This window comes from Talpa europaea, assembly GCF_964194135.1.
Source record: "Talpa europaea genome assembly, chromosome: 3".
NCBI lineage: Eukaryota > Metazoa > Chordata > Mammalia > Eulipotyphla > Talpidae > Talpa > Talpa europaea.
The window spans coordinates 46,745,834-46,764,420 of record NC_140069.1 but is presented as its reverse complement, the minus strand read 5'-3'; the positions used below and the strand labels follow the sequence as shown (position 1 = coordinate 46,764,420).

General features: G+C 35.9%; 1 protein-coding gene across 2 annotated transcripts in view; it reads right to left on the bottom strand.

The window, feature by feature from the left end:
- The window catches only part of STAU2 (staufen double-stranded RNA binding protein 2), a gene marked incomplete at its 3' end in the record, with an annotated part of 226,201 nt that overhangs the window by 123,747 nt on the left and 83,867 nt on the right, over positions 1–18,587 (bottom strand). For both annotated transcript variants that reach the window (XM_084230139.1, XM_084230140.1), the window contains exons 8-9: positions 18,218–18,349; positions 12,680–12,740 (exon numbers count right to left, since the gene is read on the bottom strand). In XM_084230139.1, coding sequence (XP_084086265.1) covers positions 12,680–12,740; positions 18,218–18,349 — 193 coding nt within the window. The remainder of the gene's footprint in view (positions 1–12,679; positions 12,741–18,217; positions 18,350–18,587) is intronic.

Here is an 18,587-nt window from a genome sequence, read left to right as displayed (position 1 = left end):
CTATAAACAATCTAGTTTCCCAGAATCAGACAGATAACTGAGAATTCCCTTGGGGTCAGAACACACTTGAAATTTGGCCTCAAAAGCCAGTATGTCCTTCAGAAAGTGACTAGACTAATGAACTATAATACATCTGGAAAGTGGAGTATTATTCAGTACTAAAAAGAAATGAGGTATTAAGTCATGAAAAGGCATGGAGGATCCTTAAATGCAGAGATTACTGTGTAAAAGAAGCCAGTCTTAAAAGACTATATAGATCTATCATTCCAATGCATAGTATTCTAGAAAAAGCAAAAGTACATACAGAATGAAAAGCTTAGTGATTGTCAGTGGTGGTATAATGATTAATATATGTCATCATACATTTGTCCAAACCTATCGAATGTACACCACTTTGAACACTAAAGTAGGTGGAATTATGAATTCTGAATGATTATGGTATGTCAGAGTAGGGTCAACCTTTGTTTAAAAAAAAAATGAGACATTCTGGTGATAAAGTTGGTCTGGGGGGAGGGGAGGACAATACAAAATATAGGAACAAGAGGTATGTTGAAATTCCCTGTATATCCCTAAAGATTTTGTTGTAAATCTAAAATTTCTCAAAAAAATGAAATTTTTACATAGCAAATTGAAAATAAGTCTGAAATTTCTGCATTAGCAAAAAAAGTAACAAAAAATTTTTTTTTGCATAATGTGAAAGTTTCTGCTTATGACACTTCCCGACTGTCAATGTTTCAATACCCCAAGTATCTAGATTTCACACAGGATAAGTGATCAACCCTGGTTGAAAAATTCAATGTTTCCATCAGAATACAACTCTTTCCACACATAACATCTCCCTCACCCTCCATTTACTATGTATGTCACCAATATCAATCACCTGAACATACTTGCATGTTCAATACAGCCATTCAATAGTACATGATAAAGGTATTATTAGGCTGAACCTGTTAGCTGAGTTGGAGCTGCAGATGCATGTAGCCTATTTACCTTGTTTTCTTCCTCTGTAAAATGTATTAAAGCAAAAACACTGATTTAAAAGAACACCTGTAACCTATGTTTATTGCAGCACTATTTACAATAGGTAAAACCTGGAAACAACCCAAATGCCCAAAAATAGATGACTGGATCAAGAAGATGTGGCACATATACACAATGGAATATTATTCACCAATCAAAAAAGATAAACTCACGCCATTCACAGCAATGTGGATGGAACTAGAAAGAATTATGCTCAGTGAAATAAGCCAGAAAGAAAAAGAAAAATATCAGATGGTTTCACTTATAGCAGGAATATAGAGGAACCCAATAAGACATCAGTGTAAAAAATAACAGTACAAAACACAACAAATCAAAATGGAAAATTATAAATCAGAGACATACTGCAGGGGAGGAGGAGGGCAAGGAATCAGAGGAAGGGAGGGAGGAGCACAGGGGACTGAGGTGATGGTGCACAGGTGCATTGGTGAAGGAAAATCTAGGGGGACTACACCTGAGGGGGTGGGGAAACAAATATTGTTTAAAAATGAACAATGATGTAAAAAAATTTAAAAATTAATATTAAAAAATTTAAACAAGAAGAATTAGAAAATCTCCCAGCTCCAAAAGTCTGTGAATCATCTTTTTTTAAAAAATATTTATTTATTTATGTATACAAGAATTGTGTGTAAGCCAGTTGTGTGTGGGGGAGTAAGAGGATTCACCAGAGAGTGGGGAACAGAACAGGCAGATTGACTGAAATACACTGCTGAGGGGAGCTGCGGGAGGCAGGAGAGGTCTGCTGCGCCATGTTGGTTGCTCCCTGGAGGGCCAGGAATCGAACTCATGCTACAGTGGCTGGCGATAGCTCAACAGCGCTATCTTCAACCCCTGCTCCCCCAGGGAGGCCCTCTATGAATCATCTTAACACAAACCAGAAAGCTTGGAATAAAACAATATACTTAAAATAACATTACCCAAAAAGCCTATTGAGTGTTTTATAAAATGGACTATTACTACAGCTTTATAAGTATTAAGAAAAATCATTTAATGCAGATGGCTGTTTCATTATTAAAATAAACATATCACATGCTTTCTCAGATATTTTAAGTGTTTTTACATAATCTACCCAAATATCAAACTGGTATCTAAAATAACAGTTTGGACATTTTCCATGTTATGAAACATCCCTAGATTTTTTTATATTTTTTTAATATTCTGGTATAGTATATATAAAACATTCTTTCAAGAAAATGCAGACTTAATTTTAGTGGAATTTTTAAAAAGCAGTTTTTATTCATTTCTTGGTTATCAGCAAGTGACATAACTAGAAACAAATTTTGTCATGGCAAATGCAGACCTTGGAATCAAGAGACTTAAGTTTAAGTCTTCACTACCTCTAACCAAATGTCCTCAGGCAAATTATAAAATCACCCAAGCTTAACTTTCCTATTTGTAAAATGAAAGACAGGATGTTATCCAACCTTTCTACACTTAGGATTTCTTACGTTGCTTTCTTCTATGCACACTATGTTTCAAGGATCTGTGTTTCAGACAGACTGCATTTACTTTGTAATCATAAATCATCCTCCTATTTCTTCTAGCAAATACTGCCAATCTGAGGTACTTCGCTGGTGGCCTAGGTGTTAAGTGTCAGAGCTAATACTGTGATGGCCCATGACAGTGGCTTGAGTTCAATCCCTAGCCAGGGAGCCTATATCCCAGTTCTTCTACTCAAAATAAATAAAAATCTTACAACAAAGGGATAATTCTTTAAAAATAAATAAATATTATTCCTACCCAAAGCAAGGAAATCTACTAAGAATGAATGTGTTAATTCTATTAGGTTGTTAAAATAGCAAAAATGACACCTATTAGTATATCAAGTACAGTGACACCAAGCCTCAAATCATAGATCTTGGGCCTCCCCGGTGGCTCAGTGGTTGAGCGCTGGGCTGTGAAGCTGCCTGCAGCCTCTGCAACACCAGTTCAATCCCTGGCCACCGGCGAGGGTTCCACATGGCTCGCAGACCTCTCCTGCCACCCGCTGCTCCTCTCAGCAGTGTATTTCGTCAGTCTGCCTGTTCTGTTCGCCGCTCTGGTGAATTCTCTCACCCTCCCGTGCTTCTGACTGTACCATGCTTATATAAATAAATAAATAAATCTTTTTTTTAAAAAAAAAACATAGATCTTGCTGCTATCTAAAATCAAAGATAAAATGGCAAAAGAGCAAAAACCCTGTAATTTTGTCATTTGTTCAAAATTGAACACCAAGAATGTCAGTTACTGTGCTAAATGATTTCCTTTTATTGAGAGAACACTGCATTATATTATATTATATAGATTTCAGCTCAGTTTATTTTTAACATCAGAAACAATTGACATTTTTTTCATCAAATGACATTAGTGCCATTTTGAGAGTTTTCCTCCTCTTATTATTAGGAAGGGAGTTGGAGAGGCAACCAATCATGGTTGCTTTGTAGATTAATGAGCTTTTCAAGAAGCATTTCAATTTTAAAAAACTTTATTAAAATAATCAATAATAAATGGGGCCTTCCTGTGGTGCAGGGGGTTAAGTCTCAGCACTATGAAGCTATCAGCAGCCACTACAGCAGGAGTTCGATCCCCAGCCAGCCAGGGAGCTACCCACATGGCGCAGCAGACCTCTCCTGTCTTGCCCATTGCTCCCCTCAGCAGTGTATTTCAGTCCATCTGCCTGTTCTGTTCCCTACTCTGTCTCTGGTGAATCCTCTCACCACCCCCCCCCATACCTCTGACCTATACTCCAGTTCTTATATGCATAAATAAGTAAATCTTAAAAAATAATCAATAATACCAAAAATAGCATTGTAAAATTTACAAATATTTCCTGAATAAATGAAAGAATGAATGCTGCTTGCATTAAATATAGACATTTTAGGATGACTGTCACCACTGGACTCCTGAGCCATAACAGCTTTGGACATACACTTCCCTATTCTTTCTTTTAGTGATTTAAGATGAAAAATAAAACTATAAAAGTTTCACAACTAACTTAAAAATATTTTTATAATCTCCAAGTGGGAAAGGCACTATGTGAAGAGTACAAATGCTATAAAGACCATTAAAATACACGTAAAAAGGGCCTCCCCGGTGGCGCAGCGGTTGAGCACTGGGTTGCGAACATGCCCGCAGCCTCTGCAGTGCCGGTTCGATTCCCAGCCACTGGGCAAGGGTCCCACATGGTGCGCAGACCTCTCCTGCCACCCGCTGCTCCCCTCAGCAGTGTACTTCATCAGTCTGCCTGCTCTGTTCTTCCCTCTGACTCTGGTGAATTCTCTCACCCTCCCGTGCTTCTGACTGTACCAAGGGCTTGTATAAATAAATAAATAAATCTTTTTAAAAAATACACATAAAAAAATTAAACTTTGAAAGAAAATTCCAGCATAAATACAGAGAACAAGAAAAATATTAGCAAGTTATATCATAAAGCCACACTCATTCTTACCACAAAAGAAAAAGACCAACAATCTAACTTTAAAATGAACAATACATGGAACTATATCAATAACCTAAAGAGTATAGAATTGACTCATAATGTGCAAAATAATATGTTCAATCATTTATAATAAGATGAAAAATAAAATCACAATGAAACCCATATTTTAATTACCAGATTGGCAAAGATCCACAAGTTTGATAACAAACCAAGTTACTAAAGTTGTGAGGAAACAAAAATCTCTTGTACTACTAGAAGGAATGCAAAACTGGTAAGTCTCCACTGAGTGTAATCTGGCACTGTCTATGCAAATTTTAAGACCATGTAGGGGCCTCCCCGATGGCGCAGCGGTTGAGCACTGGGTTGTGAAGCTAACCACAGCCTCTGCGGCGCTGGTTCAATTCCCAGCTGCTCCCCGACCACCGGAGAAGGGTCCCACATGGTGCACAGACCTCTCCTGCCGCCCCCTGCTCCCCTCAGCAGTGTACTTTGTTCCTTCTGCCTGCTCTTCTCCCAGCTCTGGCTCTGGTGAATTCTCTCTAAGGAACTAAAAGTGAGGGAAACATTATTGGTAATAATCTAGTTCTTAAACTGAGTGATGGATTCATGAGTATTTATTTTATTATCATGCTTTATAAATTATACATGTTAACTATATTATGTATCAAACATTACCTTATTTTTTTATTTTAAAATGATAACATACAAGTTTCATAATCATTTCAATTTAATCTTTCCTGGCAATATCTCAGAAAAAGAAGCGATCTTTGTTAATCTGATCAAAGGTTTACTTTCCTGTTTCAGATTCTTCTTCCTTAAATGAATGAACCTATAACTACAAATTAGCTGGTATGACTAAAACAGACGCATGCTTAACAGGGATCCTCATCTCCCTACAGAAAAGAAAAGAGAATCCCAGTCACAGTAATACAAAGGGCTGTAGCTTCCCACCACTCAGGAAAGTTCAACACAGTCACCAATTGGTACATAGGGTGTATACAAAGGGGGTGTCCTTCTGGAACATTTGGATCTTTCTTCCTTTGCTCAGGGAAGGAAACTGCAGTCCCAACAGGTATAACAGCACAAGAATGTGTATGTCCTATTGCCCCCGAATGGTCCAGATAAAGAGCCTCTATAGAAACAGACCTTGATAAAAGAACCACCCAAGCAGGGACTAGGCTGGGAATAGGCTGCCTGGGTACAACCTACCTTTACTTTTAAAATAGATTGTTATATAAGTTACACTCTTATATTTCCAACATAGTACAGATGTCTAAATAAGTTGGATTACTGAATTTTACATTTAAATCAAATCCACTGGCTCAAAATTTAAATGTCTCATTACAAAGTGGTTACTGTTACAGAAGCTCTGAAAAGAAATCACTCTGGGAACTCTCCCAAAACAATTAAAGAATCTATTAATCTATTATCTTAAAAATACAATCCAATCCGTAACCACCAAACAAACAAACAAAAAAGGAGAGGTTCTAAACACAGTGTGCAACATATGGGAAATAAGTATCCAGTCCATGTATTGTCATGTCATGTCACTGGGTTAGCATCCTGGTTTCAGGATGTACAGGGTTTAATAATACATGTACATGACACAAAAGAAACAACAAATTTTAAGTCAACTATGATACTGAGGTCAATAAGAACTCTAGCCTATCCCAAAACTATTTGTCTTAGGTCATCTCTAATGAACCTAGAAGAGCCAGCATTTTTCACAGAGGCTAAATAAAACTTTTTAAAAGGTTAACGGAAAAATATTTATGTGAAAAATGCCTCCAAATAATCTTTTAGTGGGTGGATTCGGCACATACCAGTGAATACCTTTGAGCTTAGTCCAATTTTGAATTATGCTAGAGTTCACCTTTAAGAAACAATGAACCTGTTTTTAAGCAAAACACTATTAATAAGAAACATGGAATGTGAATACAAAACAAAAAGATATTATCAACTGAACTGTATCTAAATATTTTACAAAGTTTTCCATGCACCGTCAGTGGATCTTTAAAATGCATGATCTTTAAAAAACAAAAAAACAAAACTTGTTAGTCATTCAGCTGTAAAAATCTAGCTTTTTATGTATATGCCAAGCATAAAATTGCCCCACGCTAAATTTAACACAAACTTCACATTACAGTTATGTGTTCTTGCACTTCAACATGACTGTGACAGTAATTCAAAGGGTAAAAGACACACTTAGAATATTCTACCTTCTGCTGCAATTCTGTACAATTAGGACAGCGGAGAAGCATTCAAAAATTAGGTCCATGTTTTAAATCTGCAGGCAATCAAGCCAGGAATCAGGCTATGTAATCACAATCACTTGCAAAACCATTTAAACTATTTTTCAGTTGTAACTGTTAGCTGTTTCTTATGACTATAATCTTTAAAAAAATATCTTCCACTTCAATAATTAAACGCACATGTACATTAACATTTTTCTTTTGTCTAGTTATAGTTAGGTGCTAGCTATGCCAGGTTGAAAATTCTTTTCTACCCTCTTTCTAAAATTTTGCATTGTCTCCTAAATTTATACTACACAATGATTGAAAGTCAAATTTGTCATATTTACCCAAATAATGGTTGGCTAAAATGCTGATCTTTTAAAGACAATTTATGGAATAATTTTTGATATAGTGTTTAACAAAGAAAGGAATGAAAAAGAATCACTTCATGATGACATTCTGTTTTTTACATAGTAATGTTACCTTTTCAGATTTTATCCAAGGATGATTAATCATTTTACAACTGTTACACAATTAAACTTTCTCAACAAAAATTGGTACACATAACTTACAGTAGAGCACACCTAATAGTAAGATGTAACGGGTCACACAATGCATCAGTGAGGCAGGCAACAATGACAGTCTAAAATTTCTGTCTTCCATCACAGCGGCTATCCTAAGCAATACCTGCTCTAACTGTTGCCTGCAAACACTAGCACAGCTGTTCTTCACAGGACAGAAACTGCTTAGTTCAAACGTAAAGAACTAATTAAGTAATCATTAATATTTGGTAATTAAATAGTACTAAAATATCTTAATCCAATATCTTTACTTAATATCTTAATTTAAATTATTTAAATTATATTCTGGGTAATGACTTCATCACCGAAGTAATTAATTCCTCAGAAGAGACCAACTTTTTCCTAATGTTGTTTTTAAGTGACTAGGCTGACTCTGAGGGCCCACTAGTGAAAACTAGTCCTCCAGGATTGAAAGAGCTACTTTTCAGAGCTGGCATTCATCCTCTATGAAAACCCAATGGAGGGGCAACTCAGTGTTCAAAAGGAGCAATCCTTGCATCACTTTTCTCACACCCTCATAGCTGGAAGGGGTGAAGGATCATTCCATTTTCAAATTCAATATGTAATTCAATATGAATTACCATAGACCAGAGGAATTCCTAAAGTGTTAACAGTTTGGTTAAGTTTTAAGCTGGCTTCAAGTAACTTTCTCACTTCTAAAATCTGTTATGCATTCTTACACGTTTCTAAAAATCATTGGCTTCTTTGTGATATTTTTCCCCCTATTTGCAAAAGGGGTTCTAGTATCTCTTAGCAAGTTTAAAAAAAAAAACCAGAAACACCACACAGGTAAGATTTGAAATATCTCCCCCCCCCAAAATGGGGTTTGCAGGTTACCTGTAATATGATTTCATGTTAAAAGTGTCAAGTTAGTGACTGACTTTCATATTCACCATACGTAATGTTTATATTATTTAAAAATATATCTAATGCCAAAAGTAACTATTCACATATAAACGAAGCACTATTTGGTCACAATACAATGCACAAGGAAAAAAAAAAGTCTGACAACTTTTATCAAGCCTATATAGAATTATATGATTTTTATTTTTTAAAAAAGGGAGAAAGCATAGAAAGAAATCAATATTCATTAGGTACCTATTAGGAAGCAGGTACTGTACTAAGTACCTTATTTACATCTGAAATCAACTGAACACTTCTTCCTTTCTCTAACCAAGTAATTATAAGCCTACATATTCAAATATCAAAGGCATTTTTTAGAAGATTTATTTTTATTTATTTATGTATGCAAGAACTGGGGTGTAGACGATAGGTGCAGGGGGTAAGAGGGTTCAACAGAGACAGAGTGGGAAGCAGAACAGGCTGATCTACTAAAGTACACTTTAAGGGGAGCAGTAGGTGAGACAGGAGAGGTCTGCTGCACCACACGGGTTAGTTCCCTAGCTGGGGTTCGAACTCAGTCTGTAGTGGTGATAGTGCTGAGACTTAACTCCTGTGCCACCAGGGAAGCCCTTGTCGAAGGAATTTTTAAGCACAAATTCTCTAAGAATCCTGAACTGGTTCCATTTCTTCCTTGGACTGTGTGCTAAGCCTATCACATTCATCATTTTTACATACTATATACAGACAAATGCTCAGTCATATTAATTCAAATTATTCCAAGAAACTCATGCCTATCATTACCTCACTGAAATATTCTTTTCAATAGGCTAGTTTGGATAATCCAAGAATTCAATCCTCAGGAGCACTTTTTATTTAAGCTTATTCAGCTTCCAAAATATATAAGGAAAAGAAACAAGGTTAACAATCGGATAGATTTAACTTCACTGGGGACTTCATTTCAAAGTGTCTTTACTGAGCTGAAAGCAATTCCATTAAGATCTGGAACAAGACAAGGATGTCCACTCTCACCATTGCTTTTCAATATAATACTGGAAGTCCTAGCCAGGGCAATAAGACAAGAGAAAGACATCCAAGGAATCCAAATAGGAAAAGAAGAAGTCAAACTATCACTATTTGCAGACGATATGATATTATATATAGAGAACCCCAAAAACTCCACAGAAAAGCTAATTCAACTCATCAATCAGTTCAGTAAAGTGGCAGGATACAAAATCAACACGCAAAAGTCAGTAGCCTTCCTATACACAAACAATAAATCCGAAGAAGAAGAAATCAAAAAGACCATCCCTTTTGTTATTGAAACAAAAAAAATCAAATATTTGGGAATAAATCTAACAAAAGAGGTAAAGGACCTATACAAAGAAAACTATAAAACACTGTTAAAAGAAATAGAAGAAGACACAAAGAAATGGAGAGACATCCCCTGCTCATGGATTGGAAGAATAAACATTATTAAAATGGCCATCCTTCCAAAAGCAATATACAGATTCAATGCTATTCCAATCAAAATTTCAATGTCATTCTTCAAAGAAATAGAACAATTATTGATGAAATTCATATGGAATCACAAAAAACCCCGAATAGCCAAAGCTCTCCTGAAAAAAAAAGAAGGGAATGGAGGCATCAGACTCCCAGACTTCAAACTATACTACAAAGCCATAATCATCAAAACTGCATGGTATTGGAACAAGAACAGACATACAGACCAATGGAATCGAATAGAAAATCCAGAAATAAACCCACAGATTTATGGTCAACTAATCTTTGACAAAGGAGCAAAGAATATGCATTGGAGCAAAGAAAGTTTGTTCAATAAATGGTGCTGGGAAAACTGGGTCGCTACATGCAAAAGAATGAAGCTTGACCACCACCTCACACCATACACAAAAATCAACTCAAAATGGATTAAAGAACTAGACATAAGACCTGAAACCATAAAATATATAGAAGGAAATATAGGCGAAACACTACGTGATTTGCACATCAAAGACATCTTTACAGACACATCACCCAAAGCAGTGATAGTGAAGGCAAAGATAAACAGCTGGGACTACATCAAATTAAAGAGCTTTTGCACAGCAAAAGAGACAATAACAAAAACAAAGAGAAACCCCACCAACTGGGAGAACATTTTTGCACCCAACACTAATGATAAAGGACTGATCACAAAAATCTTCAAAGAGCTGATGAGACTCAACAACAACAAAAAAAATAATCCAGTCAAAAAATGGGCAGAAGAGCTTAAAAGAAACTTCTCTGAAGAGGAAATGCAAATGGCCAACAGGCATATGAAAAAATGTTCAACATCACTTGTCATCAGGGAAATGCAAATCAAAACTACCATGAGATACCATCTTACACCAATGAGAATGGCACATATTAAAAAAACTAGCAACAACAAATGTTGGCGAGGGTGTGGAGAAAAAGGAACTCTTCTGCACTGTTGGTGGGAGTGCAAACTGGTCCAACCACTGTGGAAAGCTGTGTGGAGATTTCTGGACCTACTAAACATAGAGCTTCCATATGATCCAGCAATTCCACTCCTAGGTATTTACCCAAAGGACACAGAAACATCAATTCCAAAGAACACCTGCACCCCTATGTTTATAGCAGCACTGTTTACAATAGCTAAGCTTTGGAAACAACCCAAATGCCCAAAAATAGATGACTGGATCAAGAAGATGTGGTACATATATACCATGGAATATTACTCAGCATTCAAAAAAGATAAACACATGCAATTTGCAGCAACATGGATGGCGCTGGAAGGGATCATGCTCAGCGAAATAAGCCAAAAAGAAAAAGAAAAATACCGGATGGTCTCACTCATAGCAGGAATCTAGAAAACTTAAATAAGGGACCAGGAAAATGAATAACTATAAGATAGTGAAAATCAAAATCAACAAAAAACTATGAACCAGAGACACTTTTAGGGGGGCGGGAGGGGAGGGATTGGGGTCAGAATGGGGGGGCTGCAATTGTATGGGGAATATAACAATAAAATTTATTTAAAAAAAAAAATAAAATAAAAATAAATGCATTTGAAAAAAAAAAAAAAAAAAAAAAAACAAAGTGTCTTTACTGGCTGGCTCTTTTGTTTCACTGATTTACAATAAAATGGTCTGAAAAATGAAAAGAGATGTTTTTCAGGGGAAGAAATTGAAGGAAAAAAATGTTTCCAATGCATAACAGCTTGCTCATTTATACCTTTGAGAAGAGAAAAATAAAGTGGATCTTGTAAGAGTCTGAAAATATAATAGGAATGAAATTGTGAGAAATTTTATTCTTACATTTCTGATATTTCAGTTAGTGACTTTATAAAATATTAAAAAGTCTAGTGGCTCAGCATAATGTGCAAAATGCTTATTGCAATTAATAACTGAATGAAGATGAATGAACACACAGTAAATTTTCACCTACATTATAATTATGTAAAAATTTCTATGTACCTTAAAAGAATCAGATTCATGAAAAAAATTATTTTCTAGTTAATGGGCTGGTAGTGACTTCTTTTCTTTTCTGATTATTTTAAATAATATTGCAATAAAACAATATAAAAAGTAATTTCATCACTCTATGGATGGGATAAGTGGTATCCTATCGGCAAAGAGCTTCACCTCACACCTGTGAAAATGCCTATTATCCACAAGACAAAAAACAGATATTGGAGAAGATGGGGCAAGTAGAGAACCCTTATACACTGCTGGTATGAATGTAAATTGGTATAGTCATTATTAAAAGCAGTATACAGATTCCTCAAAAAATTGAAAATGGAAATACTATACAATCCAGATATCCTATTTCTAGGCATTTACCTGAAAATTACAAAAACACTAATGCATGTCCATGTATATTGAAGCACTAGGTTCTATCCCAAGAACAAGAAACAACCTCAGTAACTCATCAACTAACAAATGGATAAAGTACATGTGATATACACACAAAATGGAATATTATTCAACCCTTTAAAAAGATTAAGTCCTGCCCCTTGCAACAGCATGGGTAGATGAAGAGATTATTATGCTTATTAAAATAGGCCAGACAGAGAAAAACAAACATTGTATGATTTCATTCATGTGATAGAGAAAACAAACAGGTGAACTTAATAGAACAAAATAAATTTTAGACTATTAAAATCAAGTAGTAAACTAGAAGGGAAAGGGAAAGGAGTAGCTAAATCAGGATAAAGACAACTGCATGATGAAGGACAGAAGTAGACCTTTGGTGGTGAGCTTACATAGTATATACACATTGATTTTCAATTATGCATACCTAAAACATGTTATACTGCAATGGTACTTCAATTTTAAAAAAGAAAAACAATTTTTTTAAAGAATTTTACTGGACGGGGGGAAGGATACAAGTGTCTATGTCTTGTCAGTTGCAGGAAAGCAAACACTAGGACTTCCTGGTGCACCACCACCACCACCACATTTAATACGGCATTAAGGACCCTTATAAACCAAATAAATACCCAGCGATGGGCCAGTCACAAAGCCACCAATGAACACCAAATGCTGTTTGACATAAAAGTGAACACTTACTGTTATTTGTTGGTTCAGGAAACCCAGCTTTTGGACCACTCCATCCTTTGTTTTCCCCTGTCTAAAAGATTAAATTAATTGTTTAAATACAGAGAAACAAACTTAATTCACAAAGTTAATTAAGCAAGGGCAAAGGTCTCTCACATAGTTATTGTGCCTATTCTTTCCATCTCTGACTTCATGTCCCTGGACACAAGAGTAACTATCATGAGCAATATCCCCTATCTTTTTTCCACATTCAATGTTTCCTGTGTCTCCTTATATTTTTGTTTGAAAGCTCCATATTCAGTATATGTATAATATCAACATGGGCACTGTGTAGTAACACTAATTTGTTAACACAAATAAACATATATAATAGATATACAACATGTCAGTTCTGGAAAAGTCCTATGACAAGGGTCACCAAATAATGTTAATGGCATACACAAAAAATTGAAAGCAAACCCTAAATTTAAATAAAACTTATAATATCCTGACTTTTACCAACATTTCATCTATGTTTGGTGTAAATTACATTCTAAAATGCAGATACTTTGAAGTACGTAAGTGTTTTAATAATTCATAAGTGACTTTGGTTAGGTTCTCTTTTTGTGAAGCTAGTATTGATATGAAGCATTCCAAGAAAAAAAGAACAATTCCTATTATAATTAGCATTTCATATTTATATTATCAGATGTATGCCCGAATGGATAAATTAAATTCAGATATAAAAGAAATTCTAGCAAACAGTTTGCCACTGTAAAAGGACGGAGAAGGAAGAAATGTTTGTAAATACAGAAGCGTGTTGGTGGAAAAGCCTGGGAAGACTCCCACTTATATGTTCTCTGTCTGCACAGGACAAGATCACAGAACTACAGGAAGGCTGATTGAGAGGAATTATAAGTTTACTGGAAGTGAACAGAGTAAGGAATAAGTCACTAGAAGGAAAAGAGTAGTTTGATCAGACGATGCAGATGCTCAGGCATCTTAAAAGCTCAACTGAGTTGGTAATAATAAATTCAGTTTTTCATTCCTCCTAATTGTTCTCCTTCTACTAATAAACAAGAGTATTTACATATTATATTATATTTCCTATGCCTAATTTTTCACCTTCAACTACATCTCAAACCTATTCCTCTCTGGTTTCTACCCCAACAATCTAATGAAACTGCTTTTGTTAGGTTTCTGTCTAAACATACCACGGTGAATGCAGGAATAACCCATGCTCTCTTCCTCAATCTTTCTTATTTGATAATCCTAAAATCCATAAATTTTCCTTGCCATTTTCCCCTCCTACATATAGCATATAAAAGGAGTCAATGGTAGAAGAGATAAATTAATCAAAGTCTAGAACCTGGAAAGCAGATGAACAAGATGTACATACTTTCACACATATGAGCAGGCTGAAAACTAACCTATTGAGAGAGAAAAGCAAACTGACCTCAGAACCACTGAAAGCTCAGGGTCTGGAAGCACACATCAAACTTCTAAAGTTGAAAAAAAAAAAAAAGGAAAAAACTTCTAAAGTTGAATCCCGGAAGGGCCTGACAACAGAAAGACTGTTTGGAAGTCTTTCAAGGTGCTATGAAATCTCTAGGTTGCTTCTGAATACAAGGAGACAGATTTCCTAGGAGGTTTCCATTTAGGAAATGCTATGGAGACTCTGGACAAGAGGCACAGTGGAGGATGGGAATGCAATGCCACACTACAAATAAGGAGACTGAGTCCAAAGTTATATTCCAGAGGATAAGACCATTGGCCTTCTTCCTCATTTGGGCCCAAGAAGACAGCAGCCACATTTTTGCTGCACAAGGAATGGTAAAGACAATGCAGAGACAAGAATAAAAATTTTTCACAGGGTAAACAAAAATCCTTAGAGATATCTTAAAAGTATTAGACCCACCAAACAAATGGCTATGAAAAGGAAAAGTTCTTCAAAGGAAGAACTTTGAAGAACTTTGAGGAAGAGGTCTGGGAAGTCAAAATTATAATAGCCAAAGGAAAAAGTTCAAAGGAAGACTTAAAGGCAAAGTTGAAATCCCTTAGAAGAGAGAACAAAAATTGAAAGAGAAATAGGAAAGAAAATCAGAAGATCATCCATAAAGCTAAAAGATATCCCAGAAAAATGGGCCTCCCCGGTGGCGCAGCGGTTGAGCGCTGGGTTGTGAAGCTGCCCACAGCCTCTGCAGCGCTGGTTCGATTCCCGGCTGCTCCCCGGCCACCAGAGGAGGGTCCCACATGGCGCGCAGACCTCTCCTACCGCCTGCTGCTCCCCTCAGCAGTGTACCTCGGTCCCTCTGACAGCTCTGCTCCCTGCTCTGGCTCTGGTGAATTCTCTCACCCTCCACGCTTCTGAATGTACCCAGTACTTGTATAAATAAATAAATAAAAATAAATCTTAAAAGTTTAAAAAAAAAAGATATCCCAGAAAAAAAATGAGAGCTAATGAAAATCACAATAAAGGATCATTTGACAGTGAGGAAAAAAATAAAATAAAATAAAATAAAATGAAAGGTATTAAGAAATAATGGAAGAAACTTGCCAGTTCAAAAGTATATGAATTTCTGGATTAAAAACCAAGTCAAGGGCCTCCCCGGTGGCGCAGCGGTTGAGCACTGGGTTGCGAAGCTGCCCGCAGCCTCTGCAGCACTGGTTCGATCCCCGGCTGCTCCCCCGCCACCAGAGGAGGGTCCCACATGGCGCGCAGACCTCTCCTGCCGCCCAGTGCTCCCCTCTGCAGTGTACTTCAGTCCTTCTGCCTGCTCTGCTCCCCACTCTGGCTCTGGTGAATTCTCTCACCCTCCCACGCTTCTGACTGTACCCGGTGCTTATATAAATAAATAAAAATAAATTAAAAAAAAAAAACAAAAACATTGCCATTATTGTTGGGAAAAAAAAAAAAAAACAAGTCAAGACAACTAATCAAAGAATACATGCGCCAAAGCAACCATCCATTAAATTTCAGAGCCTCAGAGTGGATGTCAGATGTGCCAGCTGTTTCCTGCCTCACTGCCAGGAGAATAAACTGAAGTTAACCTAGACCAGCACTAGATCAGAAGGTCCCCTGGCTTGGGGTGAAAGTGGAATACCTCTTAGACATCAAAGACCAGCACAGATCACAAAAGAAAGGACACTGAGGAAATTCATGCTTCATTAAACAAGAGGTGTGTAGAGAGAAACACCTGGAAGCTGTGGTCCAGGGAGGGAGGCTGCCTGACAAACCACAGGTGAACAGCATGGAGCCACACACCCTTGACCTAGGGGAGATACCTGTGGAGAAGCTGGCGTACTCCCAGCAAACCAGATTCCCAGTGAAAAGAAAGAGGACAGTGTACTGGTTGTGCTCTGTGACCCCTCCTCTATGGATCTCACATTGTAAAGCTCACTGACATAATGGAGACTGCAGAGAATCACATCTGAGAAACTAGAGAGGAGGGATATTGGTGGTGCCACACTTCAGAATTATCACTAGGTCTCTACCCTCTCCTCTCTATTATCATTACCTTATTTTGGACTTTCAGTATCTTTTATCTGAACAATTCTGCTAGCTTCCAAGTGGCCTCCCTGCCTTTAGTCTCCTCTTGCTCAAATTCATTCAGTATAATATTTACAGCATTGTCTTGTAAAGAATGCAAAACGGATCATGTCGCTTCCATGTACAAGTCTTAATAATATTATTTCATGCTCATTTCTTCACATAAAAACAATGATCTCAGCTCTTTCTGAATTTCCAAATTCATCTTCATGTTCTCCAGGTTCCAGGATACTATAATTTTTGTTATATAATTATAGCTTACCAGACAGTTCCTTGAGTGCAGAAAACAAGTTTTAGACATCTTGTTATCTCTAGATATGTGTTTAAACAACAGTTAATGGGCATAATGGTTAATTTTATATGTCAACTGCTTAGGCTACCAGATACTTGGTTAAACAGTATTTCTATGATGGTGTTTTAGAAAAGATTTACATTTAACAATGAGTAAAGCAAACAACTCTCCATAATGTAAGTGAACCTCATCTAATCCCTTGAAGGCCTGAATATAAATAAAGGTTGACCTCCTCTAAAGCAATAGAGAATTCACTAACAGACTGCCTTTAGACACAACTGCAACTCTTCCCTGAGTCTACAGACTGCTGGCCTCCCCATCAGAATTTGGACTAGCCTAGCCTCCATAATTTCATGAGCCTATCCCTTAAAATAAATTTCTGTGTACATATGCATACACACATACACACACACACACACACATCCTGTTGGCTGTTTCTCTGGAGAACCCTAACTAATACAGTGGGTATGCAAAAAATGTTTTTCAAATTAATAAAATTAATACTGGTTTTTTGTTCTGTTTTGTTTTTACTTAACTTACAAATAAATGTCTATGAGGAGATTTATTTTGACATATTTTTATAAATCACTCACCAGTTTTAAGTCAACATAAATGTGTTAAGTTAAAACAACATATACACAATATAAGAACTACAGAAACTTAAACACATGTTAGGTTTCATGTTACAAATACTTTTAAAATAAGAAAAAGCACTAACTAGCCAGGTTATAAAAACAGAATTGAAATCGCTAGCAATAGCACACAGACAAATAATTTTTTAATCACTCAAAAGCATTGCTTAGATATTGACAGCTGCCTTAAAAAGAAAAGTATATTGAAATGTTAATAGGTGATTTTGTTTTATTCTAAACTTCAGAACATGTTTCCATAGAAACTAAAAATATCTCTGAAACAGAATCCTATGAGAAAATGGTATGGAAAAAAGTATATTACTTTTGATAGAAACAATTATTAAGCCTGTTTCATGAATTTTCATATAAATAAAATACAAAGAATTTCTACAAATGCATAGTAAAATGCATAATAAAATAATTTTATATAAAAGTGAAATGAAATTCATTCCTGCCAAATTATCTGTCAAGTCCTGAATTCAGGGCTCTCTACTTGTTCTGCAACAGAGGTAAGTGTTAATGATGTTATTAACTGCTGCAGAAGAAACAGGGAACCAAGAACACAAGTCTTGGCAGAAAATAAACACCCTTTGAATTTACCTTTAAAATTAAAGTAAATAGAAAAATTAGTTTATAGAGTGTCTGTGCAATATAGTTCCTGCCCTAAAGCGATAACTCAAGATCTTTATTTCCAATGCTCTAAGCTGTATTCCAGAAATAAAGGCTAACAATCCTCTTCTAAAAAGTACAAATTAAAATTTTCATTATGGCAAAAACCACCAGTCAATAGGCTAAAAATTATTAGATTGGTTTTACATAAAATATGAAAAACCATACAAATTTTTAGTGTTTGCTAATTGTAAGATTATAATTACTCATTAATATCTCTTATTGACCCCATAAATAAATGTTACTTTGTACCTGGATAATCTATCTTAAAGATATAAAGATAGAGCAGTGTCTCAGTAAAGTTAAAATTTGATACCTACTATAACATCAAGTAAGATATTACTTAAAGGTATGGAACATTGGAAGAGAAATTTTATCACTTTGATATTCTGACAGAATAGGCTATATCACTTAAACTAAACGCTCACCTTATCGAGTTGATCTTGAAGACTGGTGGATGCTTTGTAACCCAGCTGTAACAACATTGCTTCTGCAGCATTTTTTTTGGCTATCTTTTTATTAGGTCCTGTTCCAGTAGCAACTTCATTGCCTACCTTGACCTGATAAGGTTAAAGAAAGAAATTAATGATAGTTCTGGTAAACAGGAACTCCTTAACACCATTAAGTAACATGTTCTGGTCTCTAGCATTCATAACTGGATTTTAAAACAATTAAAAAGTCACACTAAAAAAATTTATTTATAAAATAATGTTCACATTACTTCCCAAGTGTACAAAAGTTTTTATTAAATAGTTCCTGAAGAGAATTTTTTTTGAGAATTAATATACAACAATCAGT